Raw genomic sequence first — 25,762 nt, 5'->3', positions numbered from 1 at the left:
TTGACTGGATTTCTCCCAGGTGCTTAGTTAGCAAATCTATTCCCAATTCTAAACAGATCAACTCCAGGAGAGAGCTGGCGAAAACCTCTTGCTAACCAATTAAATCTTTTCGAACATTGGAGGAGGGGGTGGGAGGAAGAGGAGAATGTGGTGGCTCGTGTCCTCCTTTTAGGGCACTGGCTGGCTTGGAAGAGACCCTGATCTTATTTCTTTGAGACTAGCATTGCTGCATGACCTAACTAGTCACGGCGATAGAGCAGCGATTGCATTCTGCGTGTAATCTCCAGGAAGACTTTAATCCCGGGTTTGTGAATGCAGCATCACTTGTAAAAGGATGTCGGTTTCTTTTGGACTAACTCAGTTTTCCCAATAACAAGGAGCGGGCTTCGAGGGCGTTGAAAGGGGCCAAGGCAGAGGACAGGGGCAGATCTTGGGCTCGGAGCGACGGGGAAGGTTTCCTTTGTGGCAAGGCATGGTTAATGAGAGACGCCTGGGACTCTGGAAGCGGAGCGGGCAGTCCGATTCACTTTAGGGGACCTTGATCTGGATCGTCCCAGGCAAGGGCAGGTTCGCGAGGCGAGACTGAAGTTGTAGCAGATGCTTCCCTGGTGGGACCAAGACGGGGAGGGAGCTTTTGGCGAAAGTCGGGCGGTAGAATCGGGAGATGTGCAGCGCCTCTATCAGCCTGGCCCCCACCCGCTTGAATTAGCCCATTGGGCGCAGACGGGCTAGCAAACTTGCCGCGAAGGCTCCAGACGTGGGGCGGGACGGCTGGATATAAACGCGTGCAGGAGATCGCCCAGGCTTGACCGGTGGGATCCTGAGCCAGTCCCCGCTCCTTGCTGCCCCAAGCCGGCGGGGGATCCCGCCGAGTTGGGCTGGAGGATCACTTTTCTACCGCGCATTATAGAGCATCGGGGGTGCGTGTGTGTGCTTGCGAGGGGGGGGATAAAGGACGGGATCCGCCACCTCACTACCGGAGCAGCAGGCAACAGAAAGCACCGGCCAGTCTCGCCCCAGGATCTTCCTCCAGTAAATGCATCCCTAATGTTCCCTGGGAAATTTCCCACCGCCCAGCGACAGGGATGTTGCTCTGTCTCGGGAGCTCAGTTGACTCTGGCAGCACCAGGGACAGAGCAGGGAGCCGGTAAGCCGCACCTGCCACTAACTAACTAGCGGCTCCCAGGTCAGGTCCCTGTTTCAGCACCATAGACAGCGCTTCACCGGCGGGACCGGCAACCATGCGGCTTCCTGGGGCTGCAAACGTCTAGAGGGCAAGGGACCGGGGCCCCTTACGCTCCATGTAAGCTCCTGATTCTCTCCTGCGTAGGGGATCCGCGGCGGATGGTGGTTTTTAAGTAGGTGAAACTAAACTTGCCTCCTCCGATTATTCGCTCTGGCCCAAATCCCTAGCTCCCGGTGACGCCTAGAGAAGTATGTTGTTTATTGAAACTCTGCAAGGAAGCCCTGCATGGAAATCTGGGGTGGTTTTGGGGGGGGGGGGGAATGTTAAAATGTTTGGGTGTCCGTTTAATTATATAGTTATCATTGTTGCAAATCATTTGTAAAGAGCCATTCAGTCCGTCATCGCTGGGTTTACCATGAACGGCATGTTTTAGGTCTGTTCCCATGTCTCTGGGGTGAGCTGCCTGGCTTTTCCATGTTAGAAAGAATATGTATGCTATGGAAAAGGGGACACCCCAAATGCCAGCTGTGCTTAATTGCGAGGAGCCCTGTTGGAGCTGTACAGGCCTGGTGTGTCTAAAGATTGGGCTCCTTGCCGGTTTTTTCGAGATTTTAAATAACTGTCAAGTAACGTTGCCAATTAAAGTAGGTTCAATCCGTGAAACAAGAATCAAGGCTCTGTATGAAGAGAGCTGGAGACTTCGGTTCTGGAAGTCAGTAGAGTGGAATTGCTTGTTGTTGTAATCCAGGGTTATGCTGCCACCTGCTGGGAAAAGAAGAAAAAAAAAGGCCGCAGTTTTCAATAGTAAAATTTGTGAATGAACATGTATTCATATGGCATATTACGGTTATGAGCTAAAGCTAATTCTGAATGTTCTTCTACAGACAGGATAAATTGTACTCAGAAAGTTATGTTTCGAGACCAGGATTACACAACCATTAATTTTGAGCACTGTTATTTTAGTCAACATTCAAAACACATATTTAGCAAACACATTGTTTAACTGAGGTTAAAGAGAGAATACAGAGGGAATAATGATGTGTACTTTACAATACAGAAAACTTTCACATGAGCCTGTCAAAAGATAGACAATATAAGAGTAACTGAGGTTCCAAACAGCATATTGGTACAACTATCCGTCACATATTTTAGGAATCATTTCAATATGTATTTCCTTTAGTCATCCTTAGAGTTCTATATGTAAAAAACAGAATAGTAGATATAAGGATCAAAGCAAGAGAAAAAGAAATGAATACTGGGATCAATTCTATTATTTTTAATGATCTTTTACTCTAAAAGTAATGTGTATAGCTTTGGGTAGGATTGGGTTATAAATATTTGAGGTTTAGCTATATTAATTGAAACACAAAGAAAGAAACAAAACAAAAAACCAGGTCCACACAAAAAAGATTGCTGTAGATTTTTAAAAAACAATAATAATTGGGCAAAAGTTTGGGGTCCTGATTTTGGTAAAACCCCATAGCCCAAGATTTTAAAAAGTGACTAATGATTTTGGATGTGTGGGAGATTGGGTGCCCTATTTGATATTTCTTTCAAGGGGGCTGATTTTCACCCCAAATCACTAGTCAGTTTAAAATATCTTGGCCATTGATGCCAGCGGTATTTTGTTTGCATAAGGACTACACAATGTGGCATTCAGTACAGTATATATGCTCCTGCCAACATATATGGCAAACGCTAAGTTCGCACCCTAGCAATAATTTGGTCCTCTGAAATGCAACAGTGATGCAAACATACATCAACCAATTGCCTTCAGGGTGAACTTCACCCCTGCATTCCATAAGAAACCTGGGGTAGTTCATTTTTTGTAAGAAGTAATGGATAACAGAAGCTGCCTCTCTGCTCAAACCAATGGGCAGGCTGCAGGGATGCCATATACCCTTTCCTTGGCTATTTTTCCAGGAGTGATCCAGAAGCCTACACCTTAATGCATAAGGATTTAGGGGTTCCTCCCCTGGCTTCCCAACACCACTAGGCTGGACTATTTGGGCTTGCTGTCAAACATCCCTTCACCCAGCACAAGGGCCATGGGTGCTGCACTATGTCTGCTCCCCATTTTTACCCCCTTGCCACCAGCAGCAGCCATACCATAGGTCTTACATGAATGGCCTTGTCTACGTAGATGAAGGTACTTCACCCTAATGGATACGTTTTCCCAAAGGGATGAAGGCCAACTTCCATTTTTTACCCATACAGTTTGTAACTGCAAAACCAGTGCTGGAATTTTTGCAACCAGCTCAATGATGTCAGATGCAAACCTCAGTAGAAGCATCTCTAATCACCTGGATTGTACCTAAAATCCGGCAATTAGAGGTATGAGGATTCAGAATTGTGGCTTAAATATAATTGCAGGTGCAGATTTAGTTTCTGCTCAGCACACCCACAAAAGGGAGGCAGCCTATTTGAAAGTTTGAACTTGAATGACCTTTTATCTTATTCATACCATGGGAAGGAATACTCCTTGCTACCTCCCTGGCATGCTGTTTTGCTGGTTAACGCTGGAAAAGTTGCTATTTATTAAAACTAACATCCCAAATAATACTTAGGCTGTATATTCAGTAAATAGAAAGTAACTGAAAATGGACTCCATTGAAATTTTTATCTTAGTTAAGTTTCTGCTCGACTCATGGTTCCTCTCTGGGATGATGGCGAATTTTTTTTTTAAATGTTTTTCTTAATGGAGATAAACCTGATATAAGAAAGCTAATAATATGGGGCAGGTTGGAAGTTGGAATACTGGAGTACTATATGAAGCATTAGCAGACAAGATGGAGAACTTGTATACTTAAAATTCAGTCTGTGCTTCCTTAAAAGTATAATTTATCCCCCCACACTTTCTAATACAGTACTATGCCTTTAAGCCTGGATTCTGCTAAGAAATATGTTGTCCCCCTTTTTTCCCTTTTCTTTTAAATAAATTAAACATACAAAATTCTGCAAATATTTTGGCAAAGAGCTTTTTTTGTCTTCTTTTCATTGCAGTCATTTCTTTATTGATTCACATCTGTAGAGTCTCATTTCCTTAATTTTTGTTCATCGTTACAATGTTTTGAGTAGTAACATTTTAGTTTGTGTTTTAATAGAACACAATAGTGCATCAATTGTATAGAGACAGAGGGTGAACATTTTAAATAGGCCTATAGGAGTTTTAATGGGATTTTAGTGCCTATCTTTCCTGAATCCCTCTGAAAATAGCCGAAATCATTGCAGGAAAAGAGAAATAGCGAGTAAGGGGCTGATCCTGCAGTTCTTCACTCCCATTACATCCGCATCTTGAATTTCATTTTTGCCTAAACGAGGATTACAGGATGAAGCCCTAGAGCATAAAAGGTGCTTCTGAAAATGTCACCCAAGAAACGTAGACTCCTAAATTCCATTTTCAAAAATTATTTGGGCACTTAATCAAAGATCTTTAAAGGTATTTAGGTGCCTAATTCCCACTGATATTTGGAGTTAGGAGCATGAATACCTTTGAGGATCTGGGCTGTAGGATCTTGTCTCATTGAAAGTTAATGGGAGTTAGGTACCAAGGATCTTTTGAAAATCCTATTAGTGTCTTTGGCATCTTTACACAACTAAATAGCTCTAAAAATCTGCCCCTAAGTCATTTTTGAAAATAGGTGCGTCTGAAAATTTTGCTCCAAATCTAAATTCCAAATGCCACTCCTATGTTTGCAAGTGTATTCCCACGGTGCAACAATGGGGGAGCTGAACGTATGTGTCCATACAGAGGGTACAGAATGGCATGGGCACAAGCTCTGTACAAGCCTCAAGTGTAGCAGCAGAAAGGAAGTGCGTGACGGGAAGGACACTGGCTGGAGTAGGCTACAGCATTAGGAACTACAAGTGCTCTGTGGGAGAGAATTCTTCTTACTCCCAGCACCCAGCCCAGCTAACCCAGTCCAACTGCTGGGTGGAGGACTTTAGCCTAAGCAAGCATCCCTATGTCAACATATAGAGTGAACCCCCCTAGTGCTTTAGTGACAAATCCCACAAAGTGCCAAGGGCTCTCAACTCCTAAGGACTACCAGAGACATTGTGGGTGGTCGGCATCTTGCAGCAGCAGGCCTGGACTCAGGCAGAAGTCCCCCCGGAGTCAGGATTTGGCCCAAGGTTTGCCTTTCCACAGAAGATTTCTTTCCAATGACATGGAATGTCAAAGCATGCATTCCTAGAAAAACACAATATTTTAATTGCAATCTCTGAGTTTGATCACTAGCTGTCTCAATAACATATGCAAATACAGCCATTTAAATGCAGAGCACCTTCAAACAAAAATGTTAAGATACCTGCAATCAAGTTACAATTACACTTTTTAAAGAGAACACATTACACAAGCTCAGTATGTATGATTAGTTTGAAAACTGTCTGTACAACTGGTGCAGAACAAGGCACCATGCAGAATCATGTGGCATGGGTATGGCTGAGTTTCCAAGATCTTCTGTTATTAAATATATATCTCTTTGCATTGTCACTACTCCATCATAATTCAGTGCTCAGGTCAAACATCGTCACTAGCTTTTAAAATGTGAAGTGATAGCTGAGTTTTTCCTTATGAAAATATTCAAAGATAAGGGAATAATTTTCTATTTGTCTCGCTATATGTAAAAAGATGATAAAGTGAGGCAGCTGAAATACTAATCTTCAGTGATCATGAACAAGATTGGGGCCATAACTCATCAGAGGTGAAGGCTTCCATGAGTTATAGTGCCTTCACCATAAATGTCATTTGTTCTGCTCATCCTTCTCTACGGTATTTTAACATGCTTAATTTTTTTTATTAGTTATGTTTTGGTGGGAAGTTTTATTTGAATAGTATTCTGCTTCTGCACTAACCATTCTTACTGTTGATGTTAGAATGGAGTGGAAAACCAGGGTCTACTTTTAATCAGAGACAGTGAGAAAAAGCAACGTTATTGTTCATCATTTTGGCGAGTTACATATATATTATATGTATGTATGTAATTCTTGACCAAACCCTAACCTCCTTTCTCAGGCACTGGGCCCTTTGTATAGAGCCTTAGATTTGCTTTTCCAGTGTCTGGGGTGAAAAGAAGAGGACAAGAAAGACTGTAGAGCAGCAGTTAGATAAGTTCATGGAGGATGGATCCATCAATGGCTATTAGCCAAGATGGTCGGCGATACAACCCCATGCTCTGGGTGTCCCTAAACCTCTGACTGCCAGAAGCTGGGTCTGGACGACAGGGGTTGGATCACTTGTTAAAGTGCCTTGTTCTGTTCACTCCCTCTGAAGCAACTGGCACCGGCCACTGTTGGAAGACAGGATAATGGGCTAGATGGACCATTGCTCTGACCCATATGGCCATTCTTATGTTCTTGCTTTCTTTCTACCCATAGAATAACTACACCTCTACCCCGATATAACACTGTCCTCGGGAGCCAAAAAATCTTACCGCGTTATAGCTGAAACCGCGTTATATCGAACTTGCTTTGATCCGCCGGAGTGCGCAGCCCCGCCCTCCTGGAGTGCTGCTTTACCGCGTTATATTCGAATTCGTGTTATATCAGGTCACGTTATATCAGGGTAGAGGTGTAATTGGTCTCATTTGTGGATTGGGAAATGACATCAGGACCGATTGTTTGTTTTTTAGAAAAAGTAACAAAAAAAAAAACAAAAAAAAAAGCCCACAGAACAATAATTATTAAAAGAATATATAGGCCATTATTTTTTTTAAAATATAGGAGAATAGATAATGGGCCAGCTCCTGCTAATACTGCTTCTAGCATTCCAAACCTCTGCCCTGCTTCCAACAGTACCGTTTAAAAATGATAACAAAATCAACCCGACAAATTTCCTGCCATGTTTCTTCTTTTTTTCTGAATGTGAAACTACTCCACACCAAACAAACAATTGCAGAGGATCCATATGGTGGGTGGGCAATATTCAGCCCTAGATCACTGACTGGCATGAAGGATGAATAATGTGTTGCCAACAGAGCATCACCACTTGTTTCATCTGCTTGTTACATCTTGGGGAACATTTTCAAAAGAGCCTAGGTGACTTAGGGGTCTAACTTTTTGGCACTTATTCAGTAATTTATCCAGCATGTATCCTAATCCATTTTAAACCATGTTAAATACAGGTCTTATAACAACAGAACATTTTCAATATTATTTTCAGGTTACCTCAGATTAAAAATGGCTGAGAGGATAATCACGCTTCCTTCCTGTCTTTGTGCAGGTTGGGAAACAGCAACTCTAACAACATGCATCGAAGGCACACAACCCTTCGGGAGAAAGGCCGGAGACAGGCTATCCGAGGCCCAGCCTACATGTTTAACGAAAAGGGCACCAGCCTGACCGTGGAGGAAGAACGCTTCCTGGATTCTGCGGAATATGGCAACATCCCCGTGGTGCGGAAAATGCTGGAGGAGTCCAAAACCTTGAACTTTAATTGCGTTGATTACATGGGACAAAATGCCTTGCAGCTAGCAGTGGGGAATGAGCATTTGGAAGTGACTGAACTCCTTCTGAAAAAGGAGAATCTGGCTCGAGTTGGAGATGCGCTGCTGTTGGCCATCAGTAAGGGATACGTGCGCATTGTGGAAGCAATATTGAACCATCCAGCCTTTGCGCAAGGGCAGCGTCTCACACTAAGCCCCCTTGAGCAGGAACTACGCGATGATGATTTTTATGCTTATGATGAAGATGGAACTCGGTTTTCTCATGACATCACCCCCATAATACTCGCTGCTCATTGCCAAGAGTATGAAATTGTTCATATCTTGCTTCTGAAAGGGGCACGGATAGAAAGGCCCCATGACTACTTCTGCAAGTGCAATGAATGTGCCGAGAAGCAGAGGAAAGATTCCTTCAGTCACTCTCGATCGAGAATGAATGCCTACAAAGGATTAGCAAGTGCCGCTTATTTGGCTCTTTCTAGTGAAGACCCCGTTCTTACTGCTTTAGAACTAAGCAATGAATTGGCAAGACTAGCCAACATTGAAACTGAATTTAAGGTAATTCAACCTAAAAGGTTTTCCTTCCGCTAAATGTGATAATAGTGGCATATATTTTACATATGAAAGAGTGTTGGTCAGAAAATCAGGGCTCAGCAAGAACATCCTGAAAATTCAAAGCAAGGAATCAAATTCTAGGTCAGCCTCAGATTAAGGGAAATCTTGGTCAGAATTTAGATTCAATTAGAGCTTCCATCAGAAATGTGAAATATGATACATACTTTTCCGGAGAAAAAAATGCTTCCAGTTCTCCTATCATTATGAGAAAAACCTCAGATTGAGATTTTTTCCCCCCCATTTCTAGAAGTGACAATCCACTAGAATCTAATAAATGCTATTTTACTCTGAAAGCCAGGCATTAAAGTTCAAGTATTTACATATTAGATGATTTACTGTGTTAGAGGGGACAACTGGAAAATATGATTTCCCCCCTCCTCTCTTCACCAACACCATGTTGTATGTAAAAAAAAATGAGGGCAAAGCAGCCATTTTAAGTCCCTATGGAAATGTCATTATCTCCTAAATTCCTACATATTTGCATAGAGCTGGGCAAATCTTTTTCAGTAAATAGTCAATTTGGTGTAATAAGTATATTAAGCAAGTTTTGGGGAACTAAAACTATTCATGAATTTGGGTCAAATTTGGCCAATATTTTCAGTGAATTTTTTTTCAGAAATGTTAAAAAGCTTCATTTTGACATTTTCAAAATGAACCATTTAAACACTTTTGTTTGGAAATGACATTTTAGAAATGCAATTTCATTTAGGAAATGGCAGTTTGGAACAAAATTTGAAACATTTTGTTCAACCCAAACAAAACATTTTTGGTTATTCATTTGGGTGAGGGGGGGAAAAAAACAACAAAAAATCAGTTTTGGGTCAAAACAAACCAATTTCCCCCCCAGATTTTTCAAACCAAAAAAGTCAATTATTAACTCGTCTAATTTTGATGAGAGACGGAGAGAGATGGCAAGACTTCATGCCTTGTATTCTTCTCAGTAGCCCATTTCAACTCTTTACCTGCCCGTTTGCAACTGTTTTCTCTTGTATAGGCATTAAGATAGAGGTGAAAGGGCACAGGAGTTCTGAATATTGGTGTGGCAGAAAATATTATTCATAGCATTTAAAATGTGTTAACTACATATGATTGGTAGCATACTACTTCTGAAATTCAGAACTCTGTTTTTGAAAGCTAAGCTGAGGTCATCTTCACCTTTTAACATATTGTAAGAAAACCCCCAGCTACCCAGAACTTGTACATTGCACACCATCGCCACTCAGAACTTCATTGTGTCAGAATGATTGAAAGATGGATTTTCTTGCTCCAAAAGCAAAGGCTCCTATATCTTGTGCTGAAGGACGATCTGTTTGGGAATCACTGATCTAGATTGCTGCCAGACAAATTAGAAGTGGATAGCCCAGTGGTTAGAGTGTTACTTCAGGACTTGGGAGACCCAGTTTCAATTGCCTGCTCTGCTACATCCTTCCTGTGTGACTTTAGGCAAGTCACTTAGCCTCTCTGTGCCTCAGTTCCCCTCTGTAAAATGGGGACTTCCCCACCTTGCTGAGATGTTGTGAGAAGAAATACATTTAAAGAATGAGATGCTCAGTTAACTATAGTGATGGGTGCCACATAAGTATCTTAGGTATATATACAGGTTGGTTTATCAGATTAAGAATCCATTATACCTACTCTGATTCAAATTACAAAGGTGGCACATCAAATACTTTTTGCTCTTCAGATATTGCACTCTTCAGTTTAAATCTTGATCTGCTTCTTTAGATGAAGAGTAGTCATGGGTGGGGTGGGGGGAGGAGGAACACAAGGAGGTAATTCTGAAAAGTTCCTCTAAGACTATTCTGTTTTGCTGCATTGTAAACTTCTTAACTCTCTCCTGCAAGTTATTCAACATCACCATTATGACAATGAGATTGCAAATGTCCTATGACATTTGCAACATTTTGCTAAATCAGTAGTGTGGTTCAAGAATTTGCGGTCTTCCAGGCTAAAATAAATTGATCATAAAAACTCAATTTCTATGGCCCAGTCACCAGTTTATGAAAGTTTTCTGGCTAGCGTACAGCTACAACTCTGGTCAGTAACATAAATGCAATAAAAGTCTAGGTTGTCAGTAAATTGGGGTAGGATGCCAGCGAGGAATCCATTATTTTTTTTAATTTGAAAAACCATTCAAGTGTTCAAGTATCGTTTTCAGAATTCCTCACCAGACATTCTCTGAATTAGAAGTGACAAGAGCTGTATATCTTTTCAAGAGTTGCCTTCTAAATTAACTAGAAACATTATTATACTGGCAAGATGATTGATCCCCTTTGGAAATAAAATTAAGAGCCAAATCCTGCAAACTTTTACCCATGCAAATAAGGAATTGCAGGATCGGATTCCAACACAACAGTGTTAAAATGTAAAAAGGGAGATTTACATGCATTGGGGATCCAATCTTGCAACACTTACTCTTGGAAGTAGTCCATACATAAGCAGTCCCATTAATTTCAGTGAGACTACCTTCATGAGGAACAACTGCAGGATCAAACCCACAGTTAGCAGTATTAGTATCTCATTAATGTTCCAGCTCCCATCCAGTAGAAAATGGCATGCTATTTCATTTAAGGGGCATCAGCGGCTTTCAGCATTACATGGCTGTCAGCTCTGATAAATCTCTCCATGCTTAACTGTAAATATATTTTTACCAGAACCTGGTTCTTGCTCTAGACCAGATCTACCATATGAAGGAATCCTCCTGAAGTTACCAACAAAGAGGAGATAATATACGATGGGTTTGGATACTTTAGAAACACCTGAGATTATGAGAGAGCCATAGACAGACAGGGATATAAGGTGTTATGAAACTTTCCATCATCTCCACTCATGTTTGTTTGTGATGGGTTGCCCATTCCTGTCTCTTTGTGGAAGGTCCTCTGTATCACATGGAAAGATCTAGAAAACATTACTCATAGTTTATTTCACATTTCCATAATCTTTTAATTTAGCCTCTAGAGTCAGTGACATTCAAAGTTTCAAGGACTTCAAACATATTTATAATGTAGGAATCTATACATTTTCTCGTTTCTCAATTTTCTCACTTTAACCTTATAGATGGGACACAGAATAAGGTACTAATACAGCTAATTTAAAATCTTTACAGAAGGTAGCATTGGGATTTGTGAAAGAAGGTCCATGGGTGACATTTTGTGAGATTTTGTTCATAGACAGAAGACATTTTTGATTGCTGATTTTTTTTAAAGTCCTGGTGAGACTTGTATAATGATAGCAAATCTGCAAAATGTAATGAAATCAGGCAAGCTTTTAATAATATTTCTCAATCTTGAAGAAAAAAAAAGAATTGTTACTCAATTTTTGCCTTTTGTTGCCTATATCTGTACTTACTAACAATCTAAAATCCAAAATCATTATCCTCTGGACTATTATATTCATACAACCTCAGTAGCACACTGTCTTGCAGAACATACTTGATAGTAGAGGGAAACACTACCTCCAACTGAAGCGCATGATTTAACTTTTAAAGATGGCGGCAGGCAGATAATCAGCAGTGAGATTATTTTTCCTTCTTTTGAAGAAATTCACAGCATAAGGGGATAATAAATATGTGCCTATTTTTTAGCTCTTTTCACTACTCCAAGTGTATTTTATACAATAATGGTATTCAGCATGTAAGATTAGCTCATAGCCCCACGCAGAAATTACATTTTTGAGGTGTGTAAACGCTTAGATTTGTTAAATTCGATGTACAAGTGACAGTTGAAATAGTTTTTAGACACATTAATTTCTGATGGTGAGTAAAAATTGGTGAAGTTCAGTTGCTCTGGTTATGAGAGGCCAAATAAATTAGGCGAGGCAAATGAGGAGGCATTCATTTCAGCATAGCTGGGTGAGAATTTATTATCAATTCCCATTTACAACAATGGGAGCTGCATGGCTAACTCTCAGCCTAAAACACTACCAAACTTACCTTAAATTACTTTACACAGTGGGACACAGACAGTAGATCAAACTGCAATGTGGCAGATTCACACTGTAGAGGAACAGCTACTCTTTGGTCCCAGGGAGCCTACACATGTTTGAGGGGACAAGCTCAGTCTCTGGTAGCTAAGGCTGAAGTTATCTCATTCTTTGCATTTTACATACCTTCCATTGTCACTATAAACTCCCCAGTTGAACTCTATGGTTTTTTTAGTTTGGTTCACTAGCAAGATCAGGATAGTCTGTTGTCATGTTGCTTCCTAGATATTAAGTAAAGGTATCAGAATGAAGATTTGCAGGAGGCAGATTGAAACTGACAGGGCAATGAATAGTAATATACATACTGGCCCAGATATTCACTTGATGTAAATCAGTGTAGCTTCACTGAAGTCAATGGACGTTTATCAATTCACACCAGCTGAGGATCATGGCCCCTAATTAGAATGAATGCAAATAGGATGGACCAGCATTGCTTCAGATGATATGGGAAGCGAGTGTCTGCCTTGCCAAGGTTTATTGATGAATAAGGCCTGAAAAAAGACATGTGAGGGATAGCAATATTAATGGTATTGGACTGATTTTGTGTTTCATGACCTTCCTTAGACTTATGCAGCTCCAATGTCTTGCAAAAAAAAAAAAAAAATCCCTTATTAATGCTAAAGGAAAAGAAAGCTGTTTGAGATGCAGCTGCATGGTTCTGAAATGAAATTAGTGACTTAAAAAAAGCAAAAAGCAAAATATATTCAATGAAATGTTAAACTGGCTGTTTGTACTGACGATTCTCTTGCCTGCCTCTGGCAGGCTCACATTGTAGTTCTATGAAAGGACTTGGTGACTAGCCTGGAAAGGAAAAAAATCATTACAAATGTGGGTTTTTGCAAGTTTATGAAAGGTAGAAGTAGAGGGAGTGCTCGTGGGGCATTTATGCATGGTTTATATGCAGATTTGGCAGGGGTGGGGGGAATATCACTCCTTCCAAGCAAAAGCTCTGTGAGAAAAGTGTTCATGTTTGTATGCTTCAACAAGCTAAAGCACATACCCTTCTGGTCTGATTCTGGGAGTAATTTAGCTGACGTCAGTGGGGCTGATTCTGCATTGTCATGTGCCCACTTTATGTAAAGGCAGCAGCTCTCCCACTGGGTTTTACGTCTACTGTAGGGGCTTCCTCTGACAATGTGCTGGTGTAGCCAGTTCTATATTGCTCTACTCTCACGGCTCCCAGGGTGGAGGGTATGCTGGGGGCCCAGGTGGGGTGTGTGTGGCTGGAGCACTTGTGCTCTCTCTTCTCTGCTGACACAATGGGTTTTTGTGGGGCCAAGCATGACTAAAAGCAGCCCTGAGACTGCTCTAATTTATGTCAGGTGCTGGGTAAATTCAGAGTTCGCTTCAGACTATGGTAAGGGCTAGGGTTGGGTTGATGTTTCCCTGGAGCCCTGCTATCTGCTGTTACATGGAACCTCATGATGCCTCTTATATCAAGTTACTTTTTAAGAGCTGAACTTCCCTCTAAGCAAAACACTTAATCATCTTATTTTAAAACATTGACTCTCCTAACTACTCGTACATGAGAATCCTAAACAAAGAAAGAAAGGGATTATAAATTATGTATCAAACTTTAACTGGTTTAGAATATATTGCAGAATGAAGCCCTAAGATATTAAGAATTGCAAAAGCAAATCATTAAGAACAGCAAGTTACAACCTGCAGAATAATACTGTATAATGAGATTCCACTCTAGAATGTAGACACAGTGCAGCTTAATATGTTATCAAGCAGACCAAATTTTAATGTATTTAATTTGGGTTTATATTATTTTGTATTAAGAATGAACTATAATTTGTAAAGTTAAATAGTAATCACATATACCCACAGTCTGGTACCACTACTTACTCCTGTTGAGAAATACTTTACGGCAATAGTATTCCCATTTAAATGAAGGGTGGCAGCATCTGGCCTTTAGTCAGAATAAGAAAAGAATCTGCACTCACCTGCGCGCTAAATCCTGCTTCTCTTACGCATGTAAGTAGTGCTGTTAAAGTCACTTCTAGCAAGAATAAAGTCTGCAGTATTTGTCCCACCCTGTGCATACAAGTCAATAGGAGTTGCACTCATGTACCTGAAAGCAGGATGTGTCTAGTGAAAACCCTTTTAAATGTCCCCTTCATATAATGCAATATGCAAATTTCTTCACAAGTACCATCTGCAAGCAACCAGGTGACTCATTTCTTAAATTGGAAAGTGGAATTTCCAAGAGCAGAGTCAGTATAAAAGTTGGCTATAAGCTCATTGATCTCTTTACATGATTATATTTTTAGCAAACATTTTGATGGCAATGCCCTTGTGGATATCTTTGACATAAATATCAAACTCAGTTTAATGCTACTGTATACAAGTTGTGAAAAGGGTGAGGGAAATGTAGCACAAACTGGCCTTTATCTAACTGTTTACCCTCTCTTCTCCCCTGGGATTACCCTCTCCCTCTTTTCTTCTACTGAGATCCAATATGAAAGGCAGGTCTCTTTTAGAACACAGCATTCTCCCTAAATAGCATTCAAGCTGCATGCTTCAGAATCACTAAATGTCCTTTGTGATAAAGACACCATTATCGAAATCATTCCATATAGCAATCTAAGCAAATTAAATTACATGGTGGCAAAGGAGGGTATGAAAAGATCTCACCAATCAGAAGTGTTATAATAAGCTCTCCATTCACATTGATTAAAATGTTACTGCAGATATGATCAAAGCCACCACCTGGAACACACATGGTGTATGGGCCTTGTTTATTAATCCTGCCAGCGTTGTCAATTCCTCTACTTCAGTTAACACAGGAACATATTTTTCTTTCACTCATCCCCCACTGGCTTCCATTGCTGCTCTACCTCTTGCCCTGTATATTTACAGATCTTTGAAAAATAATGGGACAACTGTTCAGAAAGACCCAAACCCACAATCTAACTTTGCACCTGCTGTTTTGGGCCTGGGACAGAGTCTTGTGAGTTCAAACATTTGCAGATGGCTGACTACCTGATTAGTGGGCTCTAATGACATTTGCAACAGCAAATCAAGTAATTGGACAGCCAGGGCCATATCCACAACAGGTGTAAATCAGTGCTAATGTCAATGGAGCCACACCAATTTGCACCAGCTGGCCCCTAAATGTTTAAAGTCACAATTAAATGCTCCCACAGATGTCTCCTGCTATCAAACGGGAGTGCAAAATTGCAAGTGCAAATAGTACAGGAAGTTTTCCTATATTGTCTAGTTTAATAATTTTCCACTAAAAATTCTATTCCCATAGTTTTTTCTAATCTGGTGCGTACTGTTTAATGTCTATAACATAATTGAAGTAAAGTTTTTAAGGGAAGTGACATTCTAAACTCCCCCAGTATTGCCTGGATTTACTTTACACAAATGAAGACTCGGGGCCAGATTCTTCATTCTGATGGGGCCACTATGTCACTAAAGCTGTGATCCTAAAGTCGGTCTTCCTGTGACCAGACAAGTAGATATTGCAACTCTTATGTGTCCTCCTGTGCCCAGCATAGGTGGTGTAACCAGGGAAAAGGAGATTGACAGGGGAAATCTCTGGTGGCCACGTGGGTTCCTTGGGGCCATTAACAATTGGCATAAATTAGAGCAGTCTTCTGGTTGCTCTAAGTAATGCTGGTTGGACTAGCTCAGCATGTAGTGGGCCAAGGTTGCGGTTCCACAAAAGGCTCCTTTGCATACTCGCTCCTGAGATCATGCTGTGTGTTTCTCAGCTGTAGCCGAAGATCTGGAACTGGCAGCCCTGTGATCCCATTAAATGATATACTTGGCATGGATTGCTATGTACTTTGTCTGGCTCTTTTTATTGTGATTTAAATGTAAGAGGCAATTATAGCAGTTCTCTTGGCTGAATCATCATCACTATGTGGGCCCACAGCATACAATTGGTGATTTATAAGCACAGAAGGAAGGCTCCTGATCTCGAAAAGTATAAGTGGAAAGAGCGTGGGAGTATCAGTAATTTGCCCTAGCCAGATTATTGACCCACTTCTCTCCAGATTCCATGCTTGCCTCTGGCCCTTACATTTCCTTATGGTTATGAAGATGACTTTTTTTAAAAAAAAATCACTTTTACACGGTGTCATATTATTGCTATTATCTTCTTATAGCAGAAAAATGATTGATTGCGATGGACTGACGCAGCTTACAGAGGATGCTTTTGAAATGAGTGAGCGGGGGAAGATCTTTAACATGTGGCTTCACTAGTTTTAAAGTTAATGTAGAGCTTGTGAATGGTCCCAGGGTGATAACCCTGTGAGATGAATTTCGCTCTTTACTCACAAAACAGCTACAGCTTGGATAGTGGCAATGAAAAGGGCTCTCTGTAACTCCACTACTTTTACTCACGTCCCTCAGCTCGGCTCCAGAGGCAACACTTGTTGGGGAAGATGGCTCAGTTCAGTTCCCATGCTCAGGCAGTCCTCGAGAATGGCAACAAAGGTGTCCGTTGATGTTAGCTGCGACACTAGTATGAATGGTATTCTGTGGTATCTGTCAAATAGCAACTGGATTGACATTACCACTTTGGAGGAAAGATAACCCAGTGGTTAAGGGTGATACCCTGGGACGTGGAAAGCCTGCATTTAATTCCCCCACTCTGACATAGCCTTCCGATATGACCTTGGGCTAGTCACTTAGTTTCTGTGTTTTAGTTTCTCATCTGTAAAATTGGGATAATAGCACTCTCTATTTTGAGGATAAATACATTAAATATTCTGAGGTATTCAGATACCATTGTAATACAGGTCTGTGATGGAGCAGAGAAACTATCGCTTGGCACAGCAGGGGTTAAAGAAAAGCTTTGTGTTCAGCTAGCCCCGCCCCATTATACCTGCAGCCAATGCCAAGCCTGGAGGCAGGGGAAAAGAAGGGAGCCTGGCTCAGTTGGGAGCTGACTGGCAAGGAGATGGGAACTCTCTGTTTACCTGCCTGAAGGGACAGATCAGTGACCTGCCAGCCATCGTAGGCAAGTAAGCCTTCCCCCGTGAAGGGGAGTCTGCAGATAAGCCCCAACTGTGGGGAAACTGGACTAGTGGGGCCACACCCAAACTAAAGAACTTTAGTAGAAAGTAGTCCAGGGAAACTGATCTTGACCTTACCCTGCCAGGAGGGAGACTCATCTTTCCTGTTTAGGAGTTGAACTACACAGGGCCCTGGGCTGGGACCTGGTGGAGAGGGAGGGCCCTGGTCCCCCTACCATTCCTGCTGAATAATGATCTAGCCACTAGGCCACCTGGCCACCGAAGGCCCTATCACAAGGCTATATATGTACCTTAGAGGGATTGATAAAATTAAATTTCATATAATCGTCTAAAGAGTTTAACTATTCAAATAGAAAACACTGAATAGTTTTTGTTTATAAACTTGTGAGAAAGTTGCTGAGGAAATAATAAATGTAAAAAAAAACAAAAACAAACCCCAAGCAAAAAGTCAAATGATTTAAATTGTTTTTAAAAGCTTGAAAAAAATCATTGATTGCAAAAGCTGAGCTCCATGCCTGGGAGTTATTTTGATATGAACAATAGAGGCTACGCTCGGAGGAAAAAAAATCAATAGAACCAAGCTACACAAACAGAATCAAATAGAAATGCAGGACTGTTTCTGTGAGGACGGGGGGAAAGGAATACTACCAAACTAATAATGAATAGTGATAAGACAACAGCATGGCATTTGAAAGACTGAGAGAGCTTTTTTTGTTAAGGGAGAGATTTTTGTCTCTGCCAATATTGCTGCATTGGAGATGGTATCATTATAACCCATTCATCTGCTTGCTACCATGCTGAATGAAATTACACTTTGTAAAGATAATCATGGGGATTTGTAGGCTGAAATCTGCTGCCTCTCTGTTGCCATGGAGGGAACATATTGCAGAACTACTACAGTCAGTGCCATGGAAGCACACAGGTCAACCAAGGGTGCTCTGCAGCTCTTTGAATGGTGGAGAGAGACATTTGATGGTGGCTCTCTCCATGGGATTGTGGATGAGCAGGCAGTTCGGGGAAGAGGCGGGGCTAATGAGTCAGCTACAGGCTCTAGTTGCAGATATGTTCCACCTGTATAGAAGTTCTGCACCCTGCCTGTAGATTTAGGGAGGAGGATTCCATACCAGCTCAGATGAGAGCTGGTGTGAGTATGTGTACATGAAATGGGAATCACACCCCTACCTCATAGTGCAGACGTCGCCTTAGTTACTTGAGCATAGCCTATCGCATGGGCAGAGCAGTTGCAATTTGTCAAGCCAACCTTCACACTGGTCCCAGGTTTCAAAAGTGTCTGCCTGAAATAGTTGCTGACTTGGCATTTTTGCATGTGGGATCTATGGTTGAGATTTTCCAAGACAACTTGGGGATTTAGCTACTAACTTCACTGACTTCTGGTTAAATCTCCTACTCATCTTTGACTATCTGAGCCCACGTACAGGTGGGGTCTTATCCAACTTCCATTAAAGTGAATGTAAAGTCTCGCACTGGCTTTAGTAGCCATTGGGTTGGGACCTACTGTGAAATTCTCTTCCTGTTTGCCACTATGTTTTATGGACTAATCATAGACCAAGATTAAAAGTGAACTAGCCATGGGAGCAAGGAAACAGCAGCAGTATTCAAAATGAAAGCTCCTGTTGCTTTCTATAACAGTACATGTTAAGCAAGCAGCACCAATCTGGATTAAAATTTGATTGGATTTGTGGATATTTTCCCTTTACAGATAATCTGACCAAAGAGTGTTTATAACCTGGAGATAAATATGTAGGGGTCTGTTCTGCACTCCTGTGGCACAAAAAATGGAGAACAGAACCCTTGAGAGAAATTCGGAACTTGTACGATTCCTGGAGATACTTAATTCAATCACAGTGCGCTTCAGGAGCATTTCACGGGGCAGGTAGAGGGCTAAAAAAGCTGAGCATTGTTTTCTCAACAGGCCAGAGCATGAAAAATAACTGTAAGTATAGAATTCAATTCTCAGTACATCTGGGAACTTTTTAATTACACCATAAAGCAGTTTTAGAAAGAGAACTTAATTAGTTTTGAATATAAAATATTAAGGGCTAGATTGTTACCTGGACTATGTATGCAGACAAGCGAGTCAGAGGGAATAAGAAAACCCCTCATCCCTCCCTTATACGGCTATGCAGACAACCTAGAACTTAGGTCTCTGGGGAGGCTGAAGTAATATGCATTTGCCTATTCCCTCCCTGAAACAGTTGGGTTGGAAGGGGCAATGTATGGGCATAGTCTTGGTTCTACCCTCCCCCAGTCTCTTCCTTGCCCCCTACATACATACCCTGCCTAGAGCAGTGAGAGGTGTAGGGAGTAATTTCTTGATGGTATTGGCCAGCAGTAAACTCTTACCCTTCCAAGCAAACTGAGCTGAGAGGAAACCTTGGCTCACTAATTCCTTCCCTTGGCTGCTCCCAGAGCTGAGCACCAGGGAGCACTGCTTCTTATTATAGCTTGCTTCCTTGTGACCCTAAACGATTAAAGCTTTTACTCTGCTCCTTCCCTCGGTAACTGCACAATGGTAGAGTCCAATCTATTACCAAACAGAGCCGAGCCAATGGCAGGAAATGGTTTCTGCAAATGTTCATTTGGAGTTGGCAATGAATCTAGGTTGGATTGTATTTGAGATCCTTTCGTTCAACAAAAGTGCTGAATATTTTGTGTACTGTTCAGCAACATATTTCACAAGTTTTCATTCAGTAATTGACTCACTGTACACCGGTTTTACGATCTTCAGCCAGCTCTGAAGCTGGTCAAAAGATATTTGGCAAATCAAGTATTTGATGGATACCACTTGAAACCTCAGAGGATAATGGGCCAAATTGTCAGCTAGTGTAAATGTCCTGTAAATTTTCCAACATCTATTTATCCCAGCTTTGAGGATCTGGCCCAATAGAGTCGGTGAATACTTTGGGATATATGTGCCGATGTAATTATTATATAGAGTCCCTCATTGTGTGCTTTGGACTGTCTTGTTCCAAAATCCATTCACCATGTTCACATTCAAACTCAATATTTCTGTGCTTTATCAGATATGTAAAAAATGGCAGGCTATTAATGAGACACTCTTTAACACATTAAGCACCTTTTCAAAGACCAGTTTAATTGTTTTAGGCAGTGTCAGATAAGTAGTGTCTAAAATGTGTATTGTGCTCCTGTACAACAGAGTAATTAGCATTTTTTCATCCCTAGGGTTAATGTTGAACTGAATTAATGCACAGAGAGCATGAGAGAACAGAACCTGATCTTGCTTTTTCAAGGGGCTGTGTCTGCTGTAGCCCTCACATCTCTCCTTATTTCTCTCAGATCTAACCCACTCATGTCTAGTGTCTCCATTTCCCTCGCCTACTTCTTGTGTCCAGTTCAGAAACCAGGATTCTGAGCTTTATCCAAAATTAGTGCCTGATAACACCACTTTTGTGGAGTGAGGAGAAGCTGCTCTTTTTTAGGCATTTTACTCTGCGTACTACATGCTAATTAGTCTGTTTGACATTAAGTCTCCATTCTCCACCAGCAGAATCACCCACTTGTGGGGCAAAGAGGCCCTAAAACATATAAATCCACCATTAGTGCACGACAGAACCTCCTACATGGCCATGCAATTATCTAGATACTGCTCCTCTAATCCAAAGTCAAAACTACTTGTCATTCTTAAACCTGGTTCCCATGTAGTGATGAATCCCCGATGAAGAACAAAGCCTGTGCACCACATACTTTTTGTCTGCATTGTTAGAATGTAATTAGAATCGTAGAGCAGTAATGATAGCATATGCACAGAGGTCTTGTATTGTGGTGGGAACAGTAGGAACTGGTGATTAAGGTACAATAATAGTTTGCATTTCAATCTTCTATTTGGGATCTGATGCTTTCCCAGTTTGGCCTTTGCACAAGAGTGTGGGGGGCTTTTCATTTGCTTGCTTGTGTGTTTGTTGCTTGGTTTTTTTTTAGTGTTTTGCCCAAACCTATTCATTTGTTTTTTAAAACACAGAGATTGCTTCTTCACTGCTTGGCAGCTTGTGTAATCCTTTAGACCTGCGCAAAGTGGGTTTTAAATGCTGCCAGATTAGAGCCATAGGCTTTGAGCCATAGGCTACATCTACACTTGGAGCTAGGGTTGTGATTGCCAGCTCTAGATAGACATGTGCTAGTTCTAGCCACAGTAGAATGGGCAGTGGAGAGCGGTGACATGGAGTAGCTGTCCCAAGAACACACCCATGGGGTATGGGCAAGTTTGTACTCAGGGCAGCTAGCGCACGCTGCTGCTTGCTGCTCCTATGGTATTGCAGCACCACTTCTCTTTTTAGAGCAATGAGAGCTGGTGTGATTATGTCTGCTCAAGCTAGGAAACACATTCCTAGCTCCAAGCACAGATGTAGTCTCAGTTGTGCTGCCTCTCAAGCCCAAGTGTCAGTGACTACCCGAGGTGTTATATCGGGAGAGCTGAGCCCAAGGAAAGTGGAAAATATGTCTCCTATTCACAAAACTCCTTCCAAGATTCTTGGAATGATTTTAGCACTGAAATGACTTGAGGTGGAAATCACAGATTGGCCTGGAAGCAGCCCTTATGGAGGAGAAATGCCTTTGAGTGTTCTGGTGAAATTTGCCTTTGATTTGACTTTCCAAGAACACGCTGCACAGACGCCATTTTTCTCACAGAGACTGGTGCACAGATAATGACGGTTGTGTTGCACTTGCACTGATGGCTAACTTAGCTGAGCAGTGAAAGATTTTCTGAAGGTGAAAGCAGAAAAAGATTATTCACATGGAAAGCTTTCCACATCCAGGATCTGTAAGTCCTTTCTGGCCTTCAAATCATTGCAGCTATGCATTAATTAATATTTGTAGAGAACACCGAAAATTCAGAAGTACGCTATGCATTTCGGGCACTAATGTTGTCTTTTTAGTGCCTGTTCTGTGGCTAAATCACTTTCCCCCATATCAATCTGGCATATTTCACAAGTAAAATATTTTTAAAAAGTTGCTTGAGAAAAGTTTCCCTTCAAGCCCTTCAGGATGTCTTAGAAGTGAAGCCAAACTTGTGGAACATGCAACTGGGTTGAAAAATGTGTTTATATGTCAGAACGTGAAGGTATCATCACTCTCATGCATATCAGGAACGTTATTATCCAGCCAAAATGACCCATGTTCAGGTGTGTTGGGGAGGCTGGCATAAATGCAAGGTGTGATAGTGGAACATCATAACTCAGCTACCTATAGTCTATGTCTGCACTAGGAAAACTAGAAATTGTAATTCACAAAAGGTGCAGATGCACCATTGGTAGCAATAGTGGGAACTATGGAGAAGGGAATCATGCATATTTGCCACTGTATCATCTAGTCCTGATCTGAGGAAGGTTAAATGACATTGTGGTAGAAACTCGTGACTAGAACAGATCAAAAAATTGATGATGGAACTTTCTTCTCTTGGAAAATGCTGTTTTCTTGAAATCAAAACTTTCAGTGGGAACATTTCAATTTCTACAAAATTTTGTTTAGGGAAAAAATGAGAGAAAAATATTGAAATGGAACATTTTGAGTTTTTGTTTTGAAGTGTCTCATTTTTAAATTTATATTTATATAAAAAGGTCAGTCAGAACAAAATGTTTTGATTTTTATCAAACCAGAAGTTTTCAATTGACCCAAAATGAGGGTTCCCCCTCCCCCAAAATGTTATTTCATGGGAAATTTTGAAATATTTTGTTTTTATTTTAATTTGGAATGAAGACCAAGTTTGAAACATTGGAATTTCAGTTCTGTGGGAAATTCCAAAGTTTTAACCAGCTCTGCTCCTGTCACTTACAACTTCCACAGATGTTACCATCAGTGGAGAATTTTGGGTGCCAGTATTTTCGGTGTAGAAGCAGCCTTTTTGTCATGGAATGTTTATTAACTTCACAACTCATTGGGCAGTTTTTCTGTTTATACCCAATGGTGAGACAGTCAGAATTTCATCTGTGGTACTTATTATTATTCGGCATTTGCATCATGGTAGTGCATAAAAGTTCCAATCAGAGATCAGGACCCCTTTGGGTTGGCACCATAAATGACCAAAAGATGGTTTGATTCCCTTTACAATCCAAATATGTGCTCAGACAACAGGTGGATACAACTAACAAGTGGGTGAGCATAAAATAACAGTGAGATAATTATTATTAGCATAACAAGCAGCAGCCTTGGCAGGCCAGTTGTTTAGTCATTAGTGAGCACTTTGTAGGTGTCAGATGACGGTGAGTTTTAAGGAGGCATGGGCATAGACAATTTGGGGCTATGCCTCCCCCAAAATGTAGGGATTGCATTAATAAATAAAGGACACACTGAATATAGAACAGTAGCTCATTTGGCTCAGTTTATTAAAAGTGGGCAAATTTAGTAGTGGTACAAAACTATTCATTAAAGCAATATTCAACAGCTATTGTTTCATTACTTTTTAACTCTAACCCCCTACTCTCCAAAATAAATAAAAGAATGTATGCCTGTGGGAGGAGTTTGAAGGAGGACAATGGCACTTTATGGATTTTTTCCCCCATGCATAAGACTAAGTGCAAAAGATTGTAGTTGATTGGTTGGGAATTGATCTGCTTGGAGGGCCATTATATTCACTGCCACACCATCAGCGCCTTAAAAGATAAACTCAGACCTTCATATTTCAAGCACCTGTTTATTACAAGTTACAAAACCAATTATTTGAAATATTGTAATAGATTTTGAAGAGGCATGCAGGATGGAAATGTGTTTGTGTGCAGAAGGGCCCTCTCATACATACACATATTATACAGCTTGGGAGCAATGCACAGTATCAGGGGGGAAAAACAACAACTTTGGACATGTTTCTTTTATGTCAGAAAATTCTGCTGTTTATTTTCTGAATGTGAGGGTTGAACCCTGTTATGAACAGTTTAATGACCACACAGTGCTCGCTGTATTCTTCCTCTCTGCACTGGGAGGCCAGTGATTTTCCATTTCATACTCACTACTCTCTAGCTTGCCATAGTGATCCCTCAAAGTCCGTACGGATTTGTTAACACTGAGTTTGAATAAGGGTCTTTTTAAATTTCTCTTATTTGGGGGAATGTTTGCACAGTAGTTTCGTAATGTCAAGGCATAAAGGGCAACAATTTTATTATGCAACGTAACTTACCAACCCTGAACCATCATTTTCAGGTAAGAGCTTTGGGTAGGGAATATTTTACACAAAGTTTTTTGGCACTAAGTTTGCCAGAACCTCTAACAGAGGCAGTTCATTCTAATGTTTCAAACATAGGTCATGGTTTTATTCCTGCTCTTTGTGACACCGTGGACAATTCATTTTAATTCTCTGTGCCTGGGTTTCCCTGTATCTAAAATGTGGATGACAAACATGTTTTTAAAATGAACTTTGAAATGGGAAAAAAATACTCAGCTATTCAGAGTAAAATCCTGGCTCCAATGAAGTTAATAACAAATCACCCGCTGATCTCTGTGAAGTCAGGATTTCGCCTTCAGTCTTTTAAAGAGCCGTTTGGGGGGTGGAGGAGACTGGACTGGACTATGTTTTTGTTTGATTTAGGTGTTTTGGTTTTTGTGGGGTACTTTATTGGTCAAGTCTGATGGTGCCCACAGCTTGATAGGTGCCTCTCTGGAAGTAACTGAATTTCTTACAAATAACCTGTCATGTTTTTGTTTCACACATATATCACAGCAAACGAATCAATTCAATTAGACTTCAAACACCGCCACAAGGGATAGATCTTGATTAATGCAAGGAGCTTGAGGAGAATAGATTTAATGGCAAGGAACCATGTATTGGAAATTTATTGCCATTCGCATGTAAATTGATCAGGAATACAGGCTCTTTTGTTCAGACCCAAACGTATGGATTCAGTTCTTAATTTAGAGTGTAATTACAGTGGTCTGTGACAGACACAGGTATAATTTATTCTTTTCCATTGGCCTTTTCCCAGAGGCTTGCTCTCCTTAACCTCTCCTCGGTACGAGACCACAGCCAGAGACCAATTTCTTTGTGTCTCTAAAAGGGGAAGAGAATTGGGCAATTTCTGTTGATCCCCATTGGAGCCATGCTAGGGTGGAAGCAGAGCGGTAGCGGCTTAGCAGAGGTTCCCAAGCCGTTCTGCCTGTGCCGGGCAGATGGAAAGAGCTCAGCTGCTGCCCTTGCTGACACTTCAGGAAGAGCTTGCTGCCAGTTGCTGGCAGGAGTCTGAGGGATGGGGATAGGCTGGGAGTTTGCCCACGCTTTCTTGATGCTACAGAGCACTGCACGGCTGGGCAGTTTACAGGCCCCCTGCCTAGCACTCCAGGCAAAATGAATAACTTTTATTCCAGCAACAGTCCAGCTACACAAGTGCTCAGGCATGAGCATTGACAGGACTCAGGCCTTTTTTAACTTGCTTCTATGGCATGAGCCCTGTCTGTGCTAGTGATTGTACCATTACTACCATGAGTGGAATGTGGGTCCTTTTACTAGTGCAGTTAAGGTGGTGGTGGTGGTAGTTCTGCATTCTGCTGGGTAACTGTGCTGGGAGCAGGGAAAGGAC

At 41.3% G+C, this 25,762-nt stretch overlaps 1 protein-coding gene across 4 annotated transcripts in view; it reads left to right on the top strand.

Annotated features, from left to right (window-relative positions):
- Positions 1-7,434: 7,434 nt before the first annotated feature.
- Positions 7,435-25,762, top strand: part of TRPC7 (transient receptor potential cation channel subfamily C member 7) — a 119,577-nt gene continuing 101,249 nt past the window's right edge. For 2 of the 4 annotated variants that reach the window (XM_026659473.1, XM_026659472.1), the window contains exon 1: positions 7,501-8,187. In XM_026659473.1, coding sequence (XP_026515258.1) covers positions 7,501-8,187 — 687 coding nt within the window. Of the gene's footprint in view, positions 8,188-25,762 lie in introns of all 4 variants that reach the window. The other 2 variants (XM_026659471.1, XM_026659474.1) reach the window with 2 other exon arrangements.

Source organism: Terrapene carolina, unplaced genomic scaffold (genome assembly GCF_002925995.2).
Source record: "Terrapene carolina triunguis isolate 2854851 unplaced genomic scaffold, T_m_triunguis-2.0 Scaffold629, whole genome shotgun sequence".
NCBI classification, from domain to species: Eukaryota; Metazoa; Chordata; order Testudines; family Emydidae; genus Terrapene; species Terrapene triunguis.
The sequence above is the reverse complement of the archived record's forward strand: the minus strand, read 5'-3'. Positions and strand labels throughout refer to the sequence as shown.